The sequence below is a fragment of the Camponotus floridanus genome, unplaced genomic scaffold, assembly GCF_003227725.1.
Source record: "Camponotus floridanus strain SB8 unplaced genomic scaffold, Cflo_v7.5 scaffold64, whole genome shotgun sequence".
NCBI lineage: Eukaryota > Metazoa > Arthropoda > Insecta > Hymenoptera > Formicidae > Camponotus > Camponotus floridanus.
Genome location: NW_020229814.1, coordinates 139,531 through 162,649, shown reverse-complemented (window position 1 = coordinate 162,649; position 23,119 = coordinate 139,531). Strand labels below are relative to the sequence as shown.

Sequence of the window (23,119 nt, the reverse complement as noted above, 5' to 3'; positions counted from 1 at the left end):
TAAACACCACTTCGTACGAGACGAATGATCGGTGTACGGTACTCGCGTCCTGCACCGCTAAAGGAGCACTGTCGCGCGCGTGTTGCGTGCGTGCATGCGTGCGTGTGTCGCACGCATCGAAAAGCGCACACCTGCGACCAGTGCGGATCGGTACTATCGGTAGTATAGTGGCACGCACTGCGTGCGACTAGGGGACGGTTGGATCCTCGTGCTATCTCGACACGTTTCGGCGAGTCCTCGTCGACGACGCTACGTCAAATTGTGCATCCTGAAAAAGAGGAGGACTCATCGGTGCTACGACGACGACGACGACGACGTAGCTGCCCTCACGATTCTCACGGGTAAGTCTCCTCTGTCTTTCCCTGAGTTCTTCGCAAGTTATCGTACGACGACCTCGTTTAAGTCACATTTTAGTGCTCCTTTTTTTTCCTCCTATCTTAGTCATCTATGCCGGGAAGGAGCGCGTTTTTTCCCGCCAGTTCGTATCTATTGTACAAACATACAAATAGTTTGTAGAGCTTTGAGTCTACGAAATGTCGTTCCCCTCCAGGGAATACTTGTCAAATTTAATATATAAGCCGCAGGTTTTATGTGTTACCGAGTTTGTGAGATTCTCGATAAGTAATCATTATGAATATTCTTTGTATATTCCGAAAATATACCAAGGAAAGAAGAATCATAATTATCGTGAATAACTTTGGCGCGAAAACATTCAGGCGGCATGGATCTAGCTCCCTTTTGCTCCCCTTCCGGTGTAAGTCTTTTCTTTTGCACCTGCTGCGAGCTCGGGACAAAAACGTGAAACGAGACAAGTATAATTAGATAAGTATATTATTAGTATATAATTAGACAAGTATATTAGATAAGCCTAGTTAGTAGTATAAGATAAATATGGTATTTTTTTTTAAATTTTATTTTAAAATTTTGTGTACCATTAATTTTTCATATTGTCTCATTTATGTTATAATTTTTACAATTTATCAATGATTTTCTTTTTAAGAACGAGTATTTTTTGAAGAATTAAATTTTTACAAAAGCCAAGAAAAGTATTTATTTAACGAAAACAAGCATAATTATTTAAAAAAAGAACAAACATAGCTTTTATTAAAAATTAATTGAATGATATGATGTTTCTTAGAACAATCAGTTACATAGAGACTAACTTCATTCTACGCGTTCACACTTTGACACTGATCTTTTCCTCTTCTCACTGATTGGCTAAAACATATCTTCTTTATTTTCTTTTTTTTATTAGATTGCGAATAAGAGAAAGGAAATGCCTATCAATAAGTTTATTTTTCTGCACTTGTTTTTCTTCCGGTTTCTATTGATTTCGTATGTTGATTGAGAGATTTCTTTGATCAATTCTGAAGTCATTAAATTGACTCTATTTTTAGAAAGCTTCAAATTTTAGAAGGGAAATGAAAGAAAAACATGAAAAAAGTCAATATCGATTAAAGTTACAAATTTATGTACATGTTGTATTTTGAAAAACACCTTCGAACGTACATGTACGTTTGCTCAAAGGGTTAAAAAATAGAAAAGGAGAGCATAGCATATGTGTTTTTTTATTATAAATTAAAACGCATATAATGACATCTCTTTGGAAGAAATATATTTTTAACATGAGACAAGGAGTTTTATTTTGTAAAGTGCTACATCTGTGTTTGACGCAAATCTAATCCGATGAAATGCAATGCGATGACAGATTCTACGGACCTATTTGATAGCCAAAACCATGTTCGATGTATCCCTCGTTACATGACAGCTGAAATCAAATGCCCGCGACAAATAATATGCAATCGGAACAAAAGAGGACAAAGAAAAATCGTTTTGCAATAATAAATTGTTCAATAATATTTAAAAGAAATATTTATTCTATTTGAACTAAAATCGTGTATCCCGATAACTTAGGAAAAGATAAAAAGTCGGACTGCTTATTTTCTAAAAAAAAATATTCTAAAAAATTCTAAAAAATTATATTCTTTTGTATCTGAAAGACAAGAGAATTCTTATGGAATTTTATTGAAATTTAGAAAATTAAAAAAAAATTCTCTCTTTAATGATTTTGCTGTTATATTGTAAATAGCAATCCGCCGAAAAACCAAATTGGGAATTATATGTTATATGTATTTGTACACATACACACACACACACACATATTTGTAAAATATATTATAAATATATATTTATTTTTATTTATATATTCAATGTGTGTGTGTGTGTGTGTGTGTGTCTTAAATAGTGATAAACAATGAAAATTGTATGCAAATGAAAAATATTTATGTTGAAGCTTTAGCTATGTAAAAACTTTAGTTTATTTTTTCAGTATATTAACAAATCTAACATTTGAAATTTAAGTAGATCTTTAAATGATCTTTTTTTCTTTATACAAGTGTAAAGTGAAAACGCATTTAAAAAATTTACTTTAGTAAATTACACCAAAAAGTCACCAAAAAATATTTTCTTTAACTTTTAATTTTTAATAAAAATAGCTGAAAATTATATAATTTTCAAGGAATTTTTTTGCACAATTTGAGTAGATACTCTCTAAAATATGTACCAAATTAAAATTGCACGTATATTGGTATTTTGAATAATTGATGTGAATAAATGCTCTAATAAAGAAGCTGAAGAAAAGAAAATGTTAGGAGACATAAAAAAAGGAAGTACAAAAATGTTATAAAATACTTATATGTGTTTATTAATTTATATATGTAATAAAATCGAAAACATATACAGAGTGTTCCAGTTATCTTCCGTCATCTTTCAAAGACAGATTCCTGGGATCATCTGAAGACGATTTTTCCTCAACGAAAATGTCGAGGCACTAATAATTTTCGAATTATTAGTGATTGGAAATAAGGGGTTTTTCGTAAACTAAGTTTTGTAGAAATAAAATATTAACAAAACCACATTCTTTGATTAATTTTAAATAGAGTTTACTTTAGTTGAGTTTTAATTTAAGACTTAATTGCAAAGATATAAGATGATAAAAATCGGAAACATGCAAAAAATGATGGCCTTCATTGACATTTCCGCTGAGGAAAAATCGTCTTCAAATGATCCCAGGAATCTGCCTTTGAAAGATGACGGATGATAACTGGGACACCCTGTATATGCATTTATATTGTATAATATAAATTTTAATCGAGTAGTTTGATTCGGGATTGTATTAAAAAGTATATTGCTCGCTGTATCAAGTATGATGAATGCAATTGTCGAAAGGATAGTTAATTACTGAGGGTTAGCATGACGCAAGCACCTATTGCCGCTTCGTAAATAATCCCTTCCGGTTACGTCTTCATCATTTGCTTGTCGAAGACATCTTCGCGAGATAGAAACGATATTGCTTTGAATACACGTATCTAATGATCGTAACACGAGCTATACAGGCGAAACTGCGTATATTTGACATTTGATTATTATTAAGTAAAGAGCAAAAATTACTGTAGATTCATTGATTCATTGATTTGGGCAAAAATAACTTTTTCTCTCTCTCTTTCTTTCGCCTCTCTTTCTCTCTCTCTCTCTCTCTCTCTCTCTCTCTCTCTCTCTCTCTCTCTCTCTCTCTCTCTCTCTCTCTCTCTCTCTCTCTCTCTCTCTCGTATACATTATGGTATCGTTTGACTTGATCTATTTAAGAGTCATTAACTTAAATTTTTATTGCGGATTATAATTTTTGAGACAATTTTTGAGATGATGCTAAATTTACAAGGGTGCAATTTACATGATAATTAAAGTAAAAATATGTATTTATATCAAAGAACATAAATCTTGTTATGATAGATATTCACAGGTTTTATTAACGCTTAATACAAAGGCAAGTTATGTTTTCATTGTCAGGCTTCATCGATATTAAATCAAAATGAATCGAAAGACAAAATGTGTCGCAATCATATCAATGTTTAATTAATTAATTCTAATTTAAAAAGTCGATTCTGCTATCATGCCATGTATTGGTGAAATTTGAATTAAAATTTACCATTACAATTTCACGTGGAATTGTAATGGCAAATTATATTATTCAGACGATTGTTATATAAAGAAGTATTGCTGTTTAATATATATTTCATATGTCTAAAGAAATCATTATACAAATAGATATGTCTAAAAAATTTTTGTACAAATAGATTGATTTTATAAAACAAACATTAATGCAACACTTTTTTCTTATACATATTGTCTTCTATTTGTATGTATAATATATATTAAAGGACAATAATTCTTTATAATAACATGTAATTATTATATTATTTCTGAAATTTATATATATATATATATATATATATATATATATACGTATAATCATAAATTTTCTAAAATTGATGAATTCGCTTTTTGTATTATTTGTTTAATTTTACAGTTGATAATAATGACTTTTTATTGACTGTATGATATTTTAGTACTATCTTGTAACTAGGGCAAGATGCTAGAGAATTGATTTGAGAGTAATTTTAAACTTTCGCGAATCCGAGCCCAGCGTCAGTTACATAAAAATAGGTACTCAAATTTTCCGCTAAAAGTATCGAATCAAATAAGATGCGATTATCTTTACATAATTTGAGATGATTAAGAAATAAAATTTAATATTATGAGATGCATGGATGCTATGAATGAGAATCTTAACAGAATTTCTAAAAAATTAAACCTCTTTGAATTATATCATAGTAATATAACAATTATAATGTGTCATATAAAATCCTGAAACTTTTGTATTTAACATTTTTTTTCTATCTTGCATATTTTCAGAATTATTCAGGAGTTCCGACCTTTTTTCCGCATCCTGTATATACTTTATACTTACACATACTATATAAAGAAAAATTTTGAAATTTTAAATTTTACTTAAAGATTTATTTGCATTTTTACATTTTTATTCCTGTTCTGTAATCATGAATTCTCATCATTAATTTAGTTTAGATAGCTTGATATACATTTACCTTGACATTTACTTTATGATTAAGAGTGAAAAATTATAATTTTTTTTCGAAATATATATCAAAATAAATTAGTTTTTTTTCGTGCGCTTTCACTCGTACATTTGATAATATGAACTGATAAAATATACCAAAGAAACTCATTTCAATATTCAGATAGATAATAAATAATTGTATCATTAGGTCTAATTTTGTACTGTAAAGAAATATAAAAAATTATAAATACATATTATAAGAAAATGTACGCAATTATACATGCATTATTAATGTATAATAAAAAAAGGAGGATTTTCGATAGGTTTATTTTATTTATTTATATTATCGAATGCGAGTAATGATATGAGAAAAAATTAATTAATTTTAATGTACATATTTTGTAAAAAAAATTTACGTGATGTTTTTACATAATGCTTTTAACGTAAATATTATAATGAATAAGAATTTAGAAGAACTCAAAATTTCTCTTAAAAATATCTTCCAAAGTTTTCAAAATTCTTTTAACTTTACGTCCCATCGTGTTCATGAACAAAAAAAATATGTATGTCAGATGTTTCTGAGACTTTTTGCCTTGAAACAATATCGACCGAAATAAATGTATATCTTATATTTTAATACAATTTCTGTCAGCATTAGTTTGTGTTTAAAAAATATAAATAAATGAATGGATGAAAATCAATAAAAGAAATAAATCAAATAAATAAATAGAATAATTGATTTTACACAATAATCTTACAAAATACTTTTTGTAAATTATAAAATATTCTTTATACATTCTACACAAAATAAATAGAATAATTGAGTCTACGTTCTGTTTTAATAATTAAATAATTCACTTGTCGATAATTGTGCGAATTCACAGAAAACCGCGAATTAAATTGCTAACACGAAACAAATTGCAAATAGTGGGATGTAGGCGAATATCACCACTGCAATCTACGGTCGTGTAAAATTAAAATGTCACTATTTTGAAAGCTGTATCTAATGCATTTTCTTTTCATGTGCATTAGTGATAGATTTATTTACAGACATGCATGGAGGAACCGGCGAAAACAGTAATCATAGAGAAAAATTATTACTTTTATATATCATTTATCATATATTATCAATATTCGTAAATTATACATGATATCATGTTTTCCATTTGTAGAAATGTGTGATTTCATTTTTCGCAAATTTTCAAATGCTTGAATAAATATTTTTTTCCAAATGTTTCCATATTTTCTATGTATGCAACATTTTAATATTTGGAATAAAAGAAAACTATAATAATAATAAATTAATAAACAAACTATAATAAATTAAATCAAAATTATCCGAATCATATTATGTTTGTCATTTGCCGCAAAAGACATTAATTCATTAAAATTACTTTCGAAAAAAATAAATTTAAAATATAAGATCTTTAATTTTTTATATTAACAAAAAGAAAAAGTAATCTTATATTATATTATATTATAAAAAAAATAATGGAAAAAAAAATTATAAATATTATATCATAAAACTGAAGGTTTAAAATTGCTTAACGCGTGTATATTTCTTTACATAATGTAGTAGTGCTTTTTAATTTCTCTTAAACAAAACTTAGCTCTTCTTGAGCTAACTATTTTATCAATGGAGATTTTGTGAAAATATTATGTCAATTCTATGGCATAGAATCATATCACGTACTAATGACGTAGCGTCAGTGTAATCATAGAAAATTATACATGCTAACCTTAAATCTCTCCTATTGCATATTTTCCCGCATGTACGTGGTTACGTTACATTAAAGATCACACCTGTTTTCGATTTCGAACTTTAATAATCTAAACACGACATATCCTTCTTGTTTATATTGCGCACATGTTTGATGATTGCGCAACGAGGGTATAAACGGTTGTCGTTCAATCAGCAGCCTATATCGTGAATATTGTGATGGATTAACAATCATGTGAATATTATTTTGTGCTGAAAAGAAAATTATTAAAACATTTCTGCATCGCCACAATATAATATCGTAGAGGAATTTTTCAAGAGAAACATTAAAACCATATGTTTTTCTTTATTTCCCATTAGAGAAAAAATCTATTTCAAATAGAAAACAAATATTTAAAATATTTATTCTTTACTGCAAAAAAAAGAAACAAGTTTGATTCTTTTTCATTACCTTTTTATATATTATTAATTAATATTATTTTTCTTTATATTTTTTGTTAATATAAAATATAAAGAGTTTAAAGTTTTTATTTCTATTTCACTAAAGTTTTTATTTCTCTTCTTTCAAAAGTAATTTTAACAAAACTTATTACATCAACACGACATATTACAGCAAACATGGCATCATGCGGGTAATTTTCAGTTACAATTCGATGCGTAACAAAAATTTTTATTATCTTTTATTATCTTTTTATTATACAAAAATTTTTATCGGATTGAAAATTATCTAAATTATGTCATGTTTGGTGTTATTATAACCACAAAAAAACTCATTAATCCATTAAAAATACTTTTAAATTAAAATTATCCTCCATTAAAATTACTTTAAAAAAATAAATTAAATTAATAAATAAATTAAAAATAAACTAAAAAAATAAATTAAAAATATATCAAATACATGAGCTTTAATTTTTTTTATTATATTACCATGTGTGACTAAAGTACATTCTTAAAAATTATAAATTATGTTTTTGTATAATAAAAACAATTCATCCAAGTTTAATTTTCATATGTTTTTGGAGAATATACTAATTAAAAATAATAATTACATAATATATACTACATAGCCAATTGGAATGCGATCTACATTTTTAAAAAATTATGATGATCAATTCAAAATATCTGTCATCTAGAAAATTAAAAATAATGAAACATCAACTTGCACTCAAAATATGAAGATATAAAAAACAAAATTTTGAAAAAAAGGGTTTGTTGTTTTACTTTCACAAAAAACCATATATTATAGAAGAGAGAAATTTGTTTTTTTTTTACATATCTACCTTTTCTACTTCTCATATATACATGTTTTATCGATCGCTCTGAATTTAAGGAATTAACCAATGCGGGAATTAACGAGGTTAACGCACGTTTTATTTATTAATTATAGCGTCTCAAGGTTGATCGATGCCGTTATTATTGCTCCGAATTTCGTACACAGCATGATGTTCGAGCAAAGATAAAAGCGAAAGTATGACGCAAGTATGCGTATCTGACATTGAGACATACGCTGATGATCTTGCATAACATCGAATGTATCTTGGGGTATATCCTTGGAGTTTAAAACATTATTGCGAACACGCCCTTTTCTTGATGATTAATCATTATCTGCTTATTAATCGCGAGCAAAGTAACTCGTCCTAGGCACTCACATGTCGCGGCAATATAGCACTTATGTGAATTGAATTTCGAACCGGTATTCACCTTGGCCCACTCGTTCTCCAGCTTTTGACCAGTAATAAATATAAGCATGTAAAAGTATTCGCTTCGACGACAATTTATATCACTATGTAAGTATAGTACACTATACATTATAACGTGGATAACTTATTTCGACGTCAAATTTGATTTCTCTGAGCTTGGAAACATAATACATATGCGTGATATGAATGGTATATAATGGTATAACTAGTAAGTATATTACTAGTTGATTTTTATGTATTCATAAGCTCGAAAATTTTGTCAGATTTTTACCATTTGATTTGAAAAAAAATTATAATCTCTGTGTTGCTATTAGTGATCGTAAAGATTTATTATACAAGTATGTAATCGTCATATAAAGTTATCTGTAGGTATCTTTATAGGATTAACTGAGAAAAAGGATGTGCTATGGATGTACAGTGTATTTTAAATTAATTTTCAGCATTTGATTATAAAAGAAATATTATTTCACGAAAAAGAAGAAAATTGTACATATAAGAATTATGATATTAAAAAAAAATTGACATTGTAAAATTACACGTTAATTAATATCTGTATAGTGGACCTCGAGAAATGATTAAATAATTGACGAAATAATCATTCATAATATCAATTATAATATCATTTAAAGAAGTAATAAAATATGTTTGCAAATTTTTTTAAATGATACAAATTATAATTTTATACATTTTTTAGACAGTTTAGATAGTTTAAGAAAAATCTAATTGACGACTAATGAAAAATTATTCATTTCTTTGCATATCTTTTTAAATTAATAATTTTTGTTCAATAATGTGTATATATATATATATATATATATATATATATATATATACAGGGTGGCTGAAAACTTTTCGCATCCGAAGTGTGAAGGTATATTGGCTCAAATTAAAAAGGAAGAGCCTCTCCTATTTTGCGATATTTGCAATAATTAACGAAAAATTAATTAAAGAAGATCGGCCAATGCGCGTGGCTAGAAATGTATTTCTAATTTTTTCTTTAATTAATTTTTCGTTAATTATTGCAAATATCGCAAAACAAGAGAGGACCTTCCTTCTTAATTTGAGCCAATATATATATATATATATATATATATATATATATATTAAACATGTTAAAATTATAAAAATATAAAATAATTAATTATATATAATATAATATATATAATTATAATATAATTATAATAATTTCAACAAATTTAAATTAATAAAAACTTGTTTGCTATACTGTGTTTGCTACACAGAGTATAATTAGTAATAATAAAGATAATTATTATATTCTATACTTATGTTAGCACTACTACGTGTCTTGATAATACAGTTTTACAAAAAAATAGCTTTTCTTTAAATATAAATATAAATCGCTTTCTATAATTTTTCTTAGGTGAATTAGTTTTGTTTCGGCGTGTTTTTTTGAACTGTCAACTATTAGAGTCAACTAATCAACAATTAAAGAAGGTAATATAGGACTCTTAGAGACCAATAATTTTTTATATCATTGTCAAAAATTTTTATATCATTGTTACGTGGTTTTTGTTTTGGAATCCTTTTGGCATTTACGCTCTGTCTAATGTAATGTAATTAGTATTCTTTTCTAGTAAACTCTTATAGTCTGCGGTTTCCTTTCACTAGTTGCAATATACGTATAGAATACGTGATAATTTTTCCCACAGAGCTTGATCGCGAATTTCCCTACAAGTTAAACAGATATGATATTTATTTTGTGTTGCTTCAGAATTTTTAGAGAATAATGCATATAAATTTTAATATCTTAGCAAATCATTATTTTCGCGCATCAAATAAATATTTTAAATTAAACATGTAGGCGGCCTTCAAACACTATTATTGGAATTGTTTTGCATATTTGAGCGCTTAGTTGAATCTCTTATCAAGTCATAAAATCTAGTGTACTTCAAACATTTGCAGCTTTCATAAATACGTATAGCTTACGTTTGGATCTGGGAGAAATGATTAAATTATTGGGGAAATTATTATTTATTTAAATGTTAATATATATTTGAAATTTTTTTTTAATAACAAAAATTATATTTTTACATATCTTTTAGATAGTTTAATTAAAAAACTAGTACTAGTAATAAATGATTGATTTTTCTGGATATCTTTTTAAATGATAATTTTTACATATATTTTTTTATATATTTCATATAACAATGCTTATATATATATATATATATATATATATATATATATATATATATATAAGCTTAGAGCACACATCTCTTTTATAATATTTTAGTAATTAATATTTGTATTATTTTATATTATTTAATATTTTAGTAATTATTGCAAAAATTAATCAAAACCTGTAATCAAGACCTGTATATTACAATTTATATATGCGTGTGTGTGTGTGTGTGTGTGTGTGTGTGTGTGTGTGTGTGTGTGTGTGTGTGTGTGTGTGTAAGTGCAATTAATATTTTAATATGATTAAGTTGCAAGAATCAAGAGACATAGTATCGTCTCGCGCCAAGTTAATGAAACACAAAAGTAGCGCATTTTAAGAGCGATAAATTTATAGAACAACGAAATTTTTAATTATTTAATCGAGAAAATCTTTTGCAATTGCTATTTTTACCGGTGATAAATTACTTAATGAAAGTCAATACATACGCATACGCGCACATACACATACATATACATCTTGTTCAATTTGCATTCGGGTAACGCGCAATTGCGGGGAATAATTGCGCTATTCGTCCAACCATCCAATTCGTTATTAATTTGCCCTGCGTATCTACCTTACAATTAGAGGAAAACCTTGCTAATCTGCCAATTTTGATTTTAATGAATTTTCATACATGTAGAGCGAATAAATAAATTAATTGAAAAATTCTCAATTAATATTAGAAATCTCGATTTTAAAGGATGAAATTATCTCTCATATGTAAAATAGTTATAATAGGATTTTTCTCGATATATCTCAAAAATTATTTGAAATATCAAAATATTCGTATGTTTTATACAAAATTTATGATATTTTATGATAAAAATATTTCTATTTAAATCACGCCAGTAACATTAAAAAAGATTATTTTTAAAAATTCTCTTTTTGTTTTTTTCCTTATATTAAAGAATATTTATTGCATTAAATATTATAAAATAAAGATAATTTTTTTATTTTGAGTACTTTGAAATTTATATAAAATCGTAATAATTTTTAGGAATAAAAGTATTATTATGTGTATCTATGTGTATGTATGCGCGCGCGCACGGAAAGTACATGTATGCATCAATTTTACGGCTAACACCTCCATAATATAAGTTAACACATTGTATATTTTGCATTCTCTGTATGTATTGGCATATTTATTACAAACATTAATAATAAATATGTTTATTACAATTATCTAATAATATATTATTAATGTACTAATATAATTTTTATTGTTACACTATGATATTCTTAAAATAAAAGTTTGTATAAAAATATTTTTCTCATCAGAAATAATATATTATAAAGTCACATAATATATCAAAAATAAGGTGGCATTTCTTATACATCTTCAAAAAAAGTTTATAATTTTCTTTTTTTTATTTTCGAACTATGGGGATAGCCGTATTTCATAGCAATATATTCATTCTTCAATACTAAATATATTTAAAAAGATTATAAAATCGAGGAATAGTATGCTGTATATAAAAATTGTATATATTCTCAATTAAATTATTAAATTATAAATTGATATAATTTAATGATATAACACCATATCAGGGGGTGAATGTTTTCATAAAGTTTTTGTATATTCTAAATAGAATCAAAATATTTATATAAAAATTGAAAATATTGAGTAGTCAATTTATTTGTATTTGATGCAAACTGTACAAATATTTGTTTATAAAATCTAAAGTTATTCTTCTACAAATCGAATTCATAATGTCCAACTTTCCAATAAGATAAAATATCTTGTATATCTTAAAAAATTTATTGCATGCAATTTAATTTTATATCTGTATTTGTTGAACGTTTATAAATTTCGTTATTTTTGTTGTCACAGTCCTAATGTCTTCTAGTACAATTTTTCATATTTTCTTTCACAATATTTATGTTCAAACGAAAGAAAATAATTGAGGCGCAAAACTTATTCTTTTAATTATATATAGATTCATATATATTAAAAACTTTCCTATAAAACACTTTCAAATATCTTGAATAGATTTTAAGACATATATTGAGAGAAATATCGAAAGCCATTCATTTTTTTCCAGGAAAATTTCTAAAATCTATTTATTGCAACAAAAATTATTTTCTACTTTTTTCGCACTTTACAATATTTGGAAAACTAGTCGGAAAATCAACGATATAACTAAAATTAAGACAACTTTTTATTAATAAAAAATTATTTGTTAAATATTATCGAAGAAATCGTCACTATTTCTCTAAATATTTATCAAGCTTATCGATTATAAAAAATGAAATATATGTATACAGCGCTCAGTTCTCGAGTGCTATTCTTTATTCTATTATACACTGAGGAAAAAATTATCTTGAAATAAAAAAATTTTAGTTAACTCAAAAAAGCTATTTATTTGGTGGTACTAACTACGTATTTACTTATATCCAAAAACGTCTGTTTGCTTAAGTTAAGTATTTATTTACATATGTTAAAAAAAATATATATGCTTAAAAAAATATAATATAATTTTTAATTAAATATTTTTATTTTAATTTTACAAAATATTTATTAAAATGCATTTTTTATTCCCAAAAATTTTAAATTTTTTAATTTTAAAAAATAATCTATTTAATTTAATAAATTATAATATATATTTTACGAAAATAGTATTTAAATATAAAAAATGTATAAATGAAAATAATGTACTTAATATAACATGCATATTTAATTAAAATTAAATGCTTTTGCTTAAATGAAATAAACAATTCCTTGCATTTAAAGCAAAAGTTTCAAGAAAACAAATTTATTTGATTTAAAAAAATTTTTCCCTCAGTGTACCACTCTGCCTTTTGTATAAAAAGCTAATCACAGAGTTAATAACACAAGATAGCACAAGAATTCGAACAATTTCTCATTATCATCTTTGTCACAATTTCCATAATGAACCTTGAAGATTGACCACGATTGTTTACTTATCTGAATAGGACGACATACCGATTCAAAATGCAATCGACGTATAAGATTCCGGGTCTCCAACACCACTATGTTTCTTTAGTGGTTTTCCAAGTCAATAAAGCCACGACCTATTGATCCGGATGTCCTCTCTGTCTCTTTTTATTTCACTTTTTCTTTCTCCAGCTCTTTCTTTCTCTTGAGGTGTCTTATCGCTTCTCGTCGAAGGCGTACGGGTATGTGCTACAAAAGATAGGTAGATAAAAAATTGACAGACGCACCTTTCGAGGATGACGTTGATGTTAAAACATGAATTAAAGTATAAATAATAGCTATTATATGGCTATTATTTATATTTTAATTATATAGTTTTTATCAATACCTCCGATCGCATATACCTATAATAGTGCAATGTTTATATTTATATCTCTCCATTGTGATATATTGATCATGAAGGATTTATTGAACAATATGGAAGATATGATCTTTTTATACTATTCAATAAAATATAGAATATAGAATTTCTAAATTCCTCGGAAAAAAGCGGAACTCCAATTAGAATTACAGAATTTTGAAGTTATCATTTTGTAAAATAAGAATGTGCAAAAAATATACAGAAAATAATTTAATATAAAAATTATTTTTCCCAATTTGAAATTTAAATGAGTAATAAAAATATATGTATTTGAATAACGAGCAAAAAAAACGAAAAGGGTGAATCATAATGGAAAATACTTATACGATTTGTTTTATTGTTGAGAAATTTTTTTTTGTAATATAAAACGGAAGCGTCTTTCAAAGCTAGCGAACAAGAAATAGTTCGCACTATTTAAGGCCACGATCGATTTAATAACGGAATTAGAGATACAGTTGCGTATGCATATATAATCTAGAATTTTTGTACAATTTCGTATTATGTAGTTTCGTGACATTTTACAATTCAGTTATTATTCACTTGCATGCGTCCATCGGATTATCTAGGCCAGCTGCAAAGTAATTGCCAAGCGACGTAATACTGTTACAATTAGCTAGTTGGTAGCGTTGAAACGCATCTTCTCCAAACTGAAATCTTTTCCAGTTGGCTTTATGCAACAAGTTTTTTTTTGTCTCATTTTTTATGCCTTTTTATAAATTGTTGATACACAAGTATACATCTCTAGAGAAAATGCGAATTTTGAATAAGCAATTCGCCATAGCAGGGTCAACCGAAACAGTGCACTGAGAAAAATCGTTTGATTGTGTCAACAAGACGTATATGATTGAAGGCATTTTGATTAAATCAAACAAGAATTTCTAGTTATCATGATGAAACTTGATTTTTTATAACTAGAACGTTTAGTAGATTTTACTATAAGGATTTGGTTAGTATTTTTTGGTTGGACCTATAAAATTTCTTGTTACATTAATTTCTTTGCTTGCCGGCGAGCCACTCTTTACTTAATTCGTATTCAATATTTGCCATGAAATGTATATAAAGAACTAGTATTAACGTTAAATCCAAAGTATATTTTTTTTCTCTTACGAGCAGTAATGCCAGAAAGAGGACACTAGCTCTCTGATTGTGTGTTTGAGCTGCATCTTCTTTTTGCATCACTGTTTATCAGTTTAATTTCTATCAAACTGAATTTAAAATAATTTATTCAATAATCTGGATTGAATTTATTCAATAATTTTGTTGGAATTCAGAATATTAAATAAACTTTTGAGATTAGATGGAAAAAATTTTAGACGACTTGGTGCTGGCAAGTTTAGTATTATTAACCAGAAAATTTGGTAAATTTAACAGGAAGAAATTAATCAGATTCACCTGATGATTCCTACAAGAATTCTTATTCGTCCATTTTTCAACAGACATATTGGTTGAATCTACCAGAATTCTAATTAACGCAATCAGATTTTTTTCTCAGTGTGCCAATCTAAATATCCATTACCTAAACTATCTGGATCAGCAATATTGCGTAAAGCGTTTGTATTAGTTTGCTGACAGCATTGATATGCGTGCCTATGTCTACCAGAGTGGTAGCATCATGCATAACGTAACATCAGCAACGAGAAAAAAAAAGACATTTGCGAGGAAAAGGGAATTTGCAAAGGACGTTTCGTGACAATTAGGGTTGCACGAGATACCAAGATTAGTCTTGATATTGTCTTGTCTTGTCTTGAATTTCAAGACAAGATCAAGACAAGATTTTTAATTAGTTATCAAGACAATACCAAGACTAAGACTGTCAAGATTATTAGCCTTGTCAAGATTATTGGTTCTCAAAAAAACTAAAATATTTATATTTGTAAATGAAAAAAATTACTATATATGAATTTTAAAAAATTTTATCCAATAAAAACATTTATATTAATAAATTTAAAAACATTTAATATTAATACAATATAACATTTTTATAAATTGGAAATCAAACTCGCAAATTTTAGACATTAAAGAGCATTTCACCCAGGATTTGATGCACATTAGTGCTTTTAAAAATTTACTTTGTAATCTGGTTCTATTTTTTGACATAGTCAGAGTTCCTATTGAGAAAAGTCTTTCTACTGGCACGGGGTAGTTGAACTTAAAATGTCTCGAACCATTTTTGACAATGTGGGATAAATATGAACCTGATTTTTTTACTATTCCAAAATCTTTATATCTGCACATTCCCTTGGAGCCTTAAATAATTATTAATTTCTGTTTCCCATGAAAAAATAAATGTTTTTTTATGTAAATAGACGGCATTTATATCGATTACGTAGTAATAATTATAATTAAAATATAATATAATAGTAATAATTATTTCAAATTATATTACAAAATTATGTTAAATATTATTTAAATAATTTTTTAATATTAGATTAATTAGAAAAATTGTTAATAAAATCGAGACAAGACAATACAAGACGAGATTTTTGCTACCAATATTCATTTAAGACCAAGACAAGATTTAAATTTTTGAAAATTTTCAATACCGATACAATATTTTTATGAATATTGTCTTGTTTTGAGTCTTGTACAACCCTAATGACAATTTCATTCTTTTCGTTAATTGTATCTTTTTCGAAACAAAGTGGCAAATTTATGTGCAAAAAGTTCAGGATCGTCGGCAGAACCTTGATATAACTGGAATAGGCTATTTACGTTGGCATCCTATACTTTCTGATGGGCGTCGCCTATTAATGACCCCGTGAGGTACATTTTTAATAGGCTATTAACGTTAGCGTTGATATATTTTCTAAACGGCTCATCGATGAGACTTTGCTCGATGACACGTGTAATGAGTTCGATCATATTTTTCAGAGTGAGACTTTCTATTTATGCATAATAGATTGCATTGGAATTTTTTTATTTTTGACTATAGTTTTATTTTTTTTATGATTTGCAGAAAAATTTCTATTTTGAATCTTGAATTTTATTTCACTTAAAATATCATTAAATCTACAAAATGATGATGTTGAAAGTATCATATACGCGTTACATTATCCATAAATCATCCTTTTTGCATTGCTGGTGAAGTAATAAATCATCCAATAACGATAAAAAGGAAGACTATCGATAAATGATAAAATTTGAATTATTTATGAGATTAAAAAAGAATGCTGTTTTTTCTTGGAAAGATTATAAAAAAGTTCGAAGTCTTATAAAAGCATAGGCAACTATATAGGGATTCATGAGGATCTAATACCCTCTTTTAATTTCTCTTTCTTTCTCCTGAATATTGAGTTTACTATTTCTAATACATGTATTCAGTTTTACAACAATTAAACTACAATACTTTTATTTTTTTTCGTATTAACTTTATTTTGTTCAAAAATTTATCATTAAAATCTACATCTTGCTATGATTCTTTATATAATTTATAATATATTATAATATAATTTATAATATAATTTATAATTTATAATATAATATATTTATAATATATTTATAATATATAAATTATGTATAATTTTTCTGTATAATTATAATGAAATAGAAGATATAATTATAGCAATTAATTGCTACGTCAATATTAATTATTTAGTCAGTGAAAAGTAATTTCATAATAGACTTTCATAAAATTAATAATAGCACAAATACAAAGATAACTTAATGTTAATGACAGTACAAGGATGAACATTAGGAATGTGATGTGGAATGTGTGGCTTCAGTTTAATAAATGAAAATTGCTGGCAAGCCGTGAATACGAACTGTATAATGAGAATCTTGAGAAAAGATTATGTTTAAAAATTGCTTTTCTCGTTTTATAATCTGTTGTTTTTTATCTGTTTTTTTCTATGTTTTCCTTCGTACTAGTGCTCTCGATGAGATAAATGTAAACATGTATTTTCAAGATAAACAAATATTAAAAGTTGAAAAATTAATAATTATATATTAAGTCACATTTTTTAAGTCTAATATTTTTCTATGCCGTTTCGATAAGTTTTGCTTATAACCAATATGTCTTCAACGACGAAAATTCAGTAAAGTTTCAACCGATGAAAACAACGAAAGTATCCAAAAATCTATCAAGACCAAAATAGAATTATTCACATAAAATTCTAAATCCGTGTTTCTCTGTTATTAATGGTATATATACCGAGAGGAAATTCTCTCTTAATATCCAACTATATGATTTATCGTTAGCATGTGCAAATACGTTCTCATTCGTAGAGATGAAGCGGTGGAAGAGACCATAGTGTACCGTAGGAATTGTTAGACAAATTCAATTATATCTCAATGGATATGTTATATCTCCTTAAGCTTTAATTAATGTTAAATATGTAAAAAGATTTATTTATTTCAATACTCGATCCCATGTACTTTATTATCGATAATATAATTCGTTCAAATTGCAAGTTTCATCGGTAATGCCACTAACAATGAATCGCAACGTCTCACTGCATATTTTTATAATACAATAAAAATAATATTTTTATATTACAATAAAAATAAAATATTCTCATTGAATACTTTTATAATACGATAAAAATAATATTTTTATATTACCATAAAAATAAAATATTCTCAATATAACTATGGTCTCTTTTAAAAATAATAGAAACCTCTAAAAATAGAAATTGATTGTTGAATAATATAATTTAACGTATTGTTCAATTTTTTCTTTTCTATCTGGAAAAATTAGGGAATAAAATTTCATTGAAACTCAGAGAATTAAAAAAAAATCTTTTTGATAATTTTATTCTCATATTGTAAACAGTCGGCAAGCCAAGTGAATTATGTGTTGAAAATTATAAATATCTATCTCTTTGTTCAATATTTTAACAAGATATTGAATATACATAATTTTACTGTACTTTTTAGTGAAAAAATAAAAATTTTATGCAAATGAAAAATGTTTTTTATCTTACAAAAATTATTTTTTTTCAGTACATTTGTAAGCCTGGTACTTATAGCTTTGTTTTTTTATAGGAATGAAAATATTTAAAAAATGCATATAATAAAAAACTTATTTTAAAAAGTTCCAACCATCAAAAAGTCTTTAAAATATTATCTTTACCTGGTAAAAGACATCTTGGAAGATCAGAAAATTTTTTTACAAAATTTAAATAGACATCTTAAATAAGCACTATAATATCTGCTCGTATCTTTTATCAAAATGGAGAACGACAATGAAGCATAAGTATGATCCGTTTGCAAATTAGTTCATATAGTGACCTTGCCACTTAAACCACGAGAGCCGGTAGCAGAGATTAGTATTAAATATCTGGACTATTCTCTTCTCTAGCAACTAGCGTTTTACTCTTATGTAAAATATTATTTCTCTCTTTCTCTCTCTCTCTCTTTAGAAGAAAATATATTCAAGTATCTTATCTTTATTATTAATTGTCATACATTGTTACATCGCAATTGATTAGTCTAATTGTTGTAATAAACTCCAATCGATCACAAATGTCATACATACTTATCGTATGGACTTAAATAAATATAATGAATGGTCCATAATATGTATCAATCCTTCAATGTATAAGTCAATCAATGTACAACCATATCACTTATTGCCATATGCAACGACAGATTATAGGTATCAAGACGTGTCATTATATTAGAAATCATAACTACATCGTAAAGTGCTTCACTTACAAGCTGACTACGATTTATGTTCGCATAATGCGATTAAAAAGGGGAAATAAAATATTTCGATTAACAGGAAGAAATAAAAATCTTATCAATTTTTTAATATTATTAAATTCAATTATCGAGACTTATTAATTAATAATTAATATATATAATTATCGAGATATTTAATATAACGATATACGTGTATACGAATCGTACATCTTCATAAGAATTAATAAACGAAGCTATGCGTTAGATGTTGTTGAATATCGCGATTAAACAAACATTTGCAAGTGTGCATTACACTTGATAATTCTTCAGCCAAAGTTTATTACGCTTTATCCTGTGCATCTGTATCTGATTAATCGATAACGCCTATTCTATTTTTTGAAAGAATTACGTCTTATTGTGTAATATTCATTTAAGAATATTTTATGTATATAGATTTTTATATAATTATATAATATATATGACATTTTATCAAATACATATATAAAATATTGAATACAAATACAAATACATGTATGGAAAAATTTGGAAAATGATAAGTTTAGAAAAAAATGAGCGCACACAAATGGAAAATTTATTTATAAAATTTATAAGTATTTCGTTTTATAAATTAATAAATTAAAATGTTTATGATATAATAGATCGAGCAGACTTTAGAACTAAAAACAGATAATAATAGATATAATTGAAAAAGATGTATCATGCGAGCTGCAGAAATACTTAATCAATTACAAAGTTTAAAAAAACTTTTGAAAATTAGGAAAAAGGAAATCTTTATTTTAGTTAGGAAAAGAAGAATTATCGTTTTAGTCTTTTAAATATATTAAATTTTAATATTGAAAATTTTTATGATATTTTAATGTATCTAACATGTTACCAAGCATGTTACAGTCATGGCATATGACATGTTAAAAAAATTTATTTGTTTCAAAATCAAATATATTGATAAAACCTTTTGTTTAAACTTAAGAAAGTATTTGTATTGTGAAGATTATATATATATATATATATATATATATATATATATATAAAACTAAAATTGATACAATTTTTATCAGATTAAATATTGAGTTTATTGTAGAAAAATTAATTAATAATTTAAATTGTTGGAGAGAATAAAGTTTTTTTTGATTGTTTATTGAAGTTTAAGGATTTTGCAAATTGCTGAATATAATGCTTATAGAAATTTGATGTTAAAATTGATAAAATGGAAAAATCAATATGTGACAGATGCTAAAATATAACAATTTCAAATTAAAATATAACAATTTTGTAAAACTCTCTATATTTTGCACGCATATACATATGATATTTTATCAATATATATGTATGCATGTATGTATGTATTTAAGTATAAAGTTTTTAAATCACGAATTCAATATTAAAAGTAATAAAAAATATCTATCCCATATCTAAAAAATATAGCAGTTATAAAATAAATTAATTACTGCAGTATAATAGATTCAATATTTAATCATGAAAAAATATTTCTTAACTTTTATCTTTAAAACAAATTCCTTTGAAAGTGGAAAGTTTTGAACAAAACATTGAATTTTGAAGAAAGTAAATTTTTCTGGCATATCAATATAACTATGACATAATAATAATTTGCATTAAAAATAACTCTGTTAATTTTCGAACTTAAATTTTTCTCAAAATCATAATGCGATAACAAAATCTTTTTGATGTTAAATTCACATTGAACATAAAACATTACAAGGAACATTTTTTTTTCCTAAATTGCATTATTCCAATGATAGCACTTGAAGAAAAAAAATAAAAAAAAAAATTCTCATTTTCTAGCGACGACAAGGTGACGAAAGTGGAAGTTGAAACGGCTACGAGGATAAAGGCTGGCAGGAAGCTAAGATTAGCAAGGTGTCACCACGCGTCACGCCGGTGTGGTGGGTCTATGGGGGGCACCGCCTCAGCGGTCCCCCGGCTCAGGTCCAAACGGCAGTGCCATTTTGGCACGAGTCAAGACTGCCCCGATTCCGGTACCACCGGCCAAACGGATGAAGAGCCCCTCCAACATCATGAGGCAGTCCAGCCTCACAAAACTTGGTTCCATGATCAATACAGCTGTCAACAAACGTGTCGGTGAGTCTGCCACATCTTATCTCTGTCTTGAAATATTTTTCAGATACGCAAAACTTTAACAAATTAGAAGACTAACAAGATTCTAATGTCAAATTCAAATCTCGCGGATAATAAGAGCAGATGCCGGATTGTTATGCGTCAGTTTTATGGAAAATTAAAATTTTTCTAGGAAACTGATTAGTGTGAATTTTTCTTATTCATATATTAAGTATGCATAAATTTTAATTTTTTTTTTTTTATATTTAATTTTAATAAATTCTTACTCCTCTGAAGAATAAGTTGCACAGAAAAATTAATTTTCTGTGAAAGATGACCATCTTGCATATGCCTCTTATTAGCTTGTGAGATTTAAATTTGCAAATTTTAATTTTTTTTAAATTTATATAATGTAAAATAACTTTATTTTTTTTTTATTAAAACTGAGACTTATATTCGAATTGATACATACTTATACATTATTTCACAATCACTATATAACAATACTTTAATATTCTGAAAGTGAAATAGAAACATTTTTTGAAATTAAACACTTTTATATGAAAATGTCAAAGTCATAATAGTTTTTGAATTATAAGCAATCAAAATTGCAGCCAATGATATCACGTAGAATTCGCGCGCTCAGGCCCGTAACTACATTTATGTATTATCTATTTTATTGATTTTCACTAATCAAATGATATTTATTTTTACTACATAGCGGAATTTAAATAATTAAGTTTATCGTTTCTTATGTGTAGGTATTATGTACATTGCGAACATCGATTGATATTAATAAGTTGTTTTACAAATAGCTTTAACTTCATCTTATTAAATTTAATAAGTTAAATAGTTAAATTAATCAATTTCTTAAATTGTCACATATTGAAAAATTAAATAAAATTCAAAAATATTGAAAATATTTGAAAATAACATTATTTTTTCAAAGGAATTTTCAAATAAAAATTACTGAGTTTTATAGGAGTGTAAGAATAATCTTCATTTGATTTTGGCGGATAATATTAAGATCTAACATAAGTTGAATTTTTCAAAAATTCTTAATTTCTTTATTATATATTTTTATAGCAAAGAGATCTTTTTAAAACAATAATTATAAGTATTTTTATGATCATTTATTTTAAGATGTATATTTCTCATCTAAAAAATTTTTTAAAGGCACAAGCTTATTCAGAAAATTGTTATTTTAAAAAAATAATTATTTCTGTTTGTTGTATTTTTAAAATATACAACAAAATGTTACTTACATTTATTTTCATTATCGTGCTATCATCTTCGTAAAAAGTCTAAAAAATTTTTCTCCTTCCATTGACTATAAATGTACAACAGCGAACTTTAGAAAACTTTTTACACATTTATATTTGTTTTTGGATTTTACGTAGTTTTAAGAGTTTAAATTAGATAATATGTATGTTTTATATATAAACTATAGATAAATTTTTTTCATGAGTTAGAGAGACGATCGAATATTTCTTTAGAAAATAAAGCTATCGCTTTTGAAAAATGTCTTTAATGAGTATTTAAAATAGAACATTCTTCATATAAGCAGAG

General features: G+C 26.0%; 1 protein-coding gene across 1 annotated transcript in view; it reads left to right on the top strand.

Annotated features, from left to right (window-relative positions):
- LOC105247975 (protein phosphatase PP2A 55 kDa regulatory subunit) overlaps positions 1-23,119 on the top strand; it is a 43,505-nt gene continuing 20,386 nt past the window's right edge. The window contains exons 1-2 of the mRNA XM_011252461.3: positions 1-341; positions 21,278-21,574. Of these exons, the coding sequence (XP_011250763.1) occupies positions 21,490-21,574 (85 nt within the window). The 5' untranslated portion in view covers positions 1-341; positions 21,278-21,489. The remainder of the gene's footprint in view (positions 342-21,277; positions 21,575-23,119) is intronic.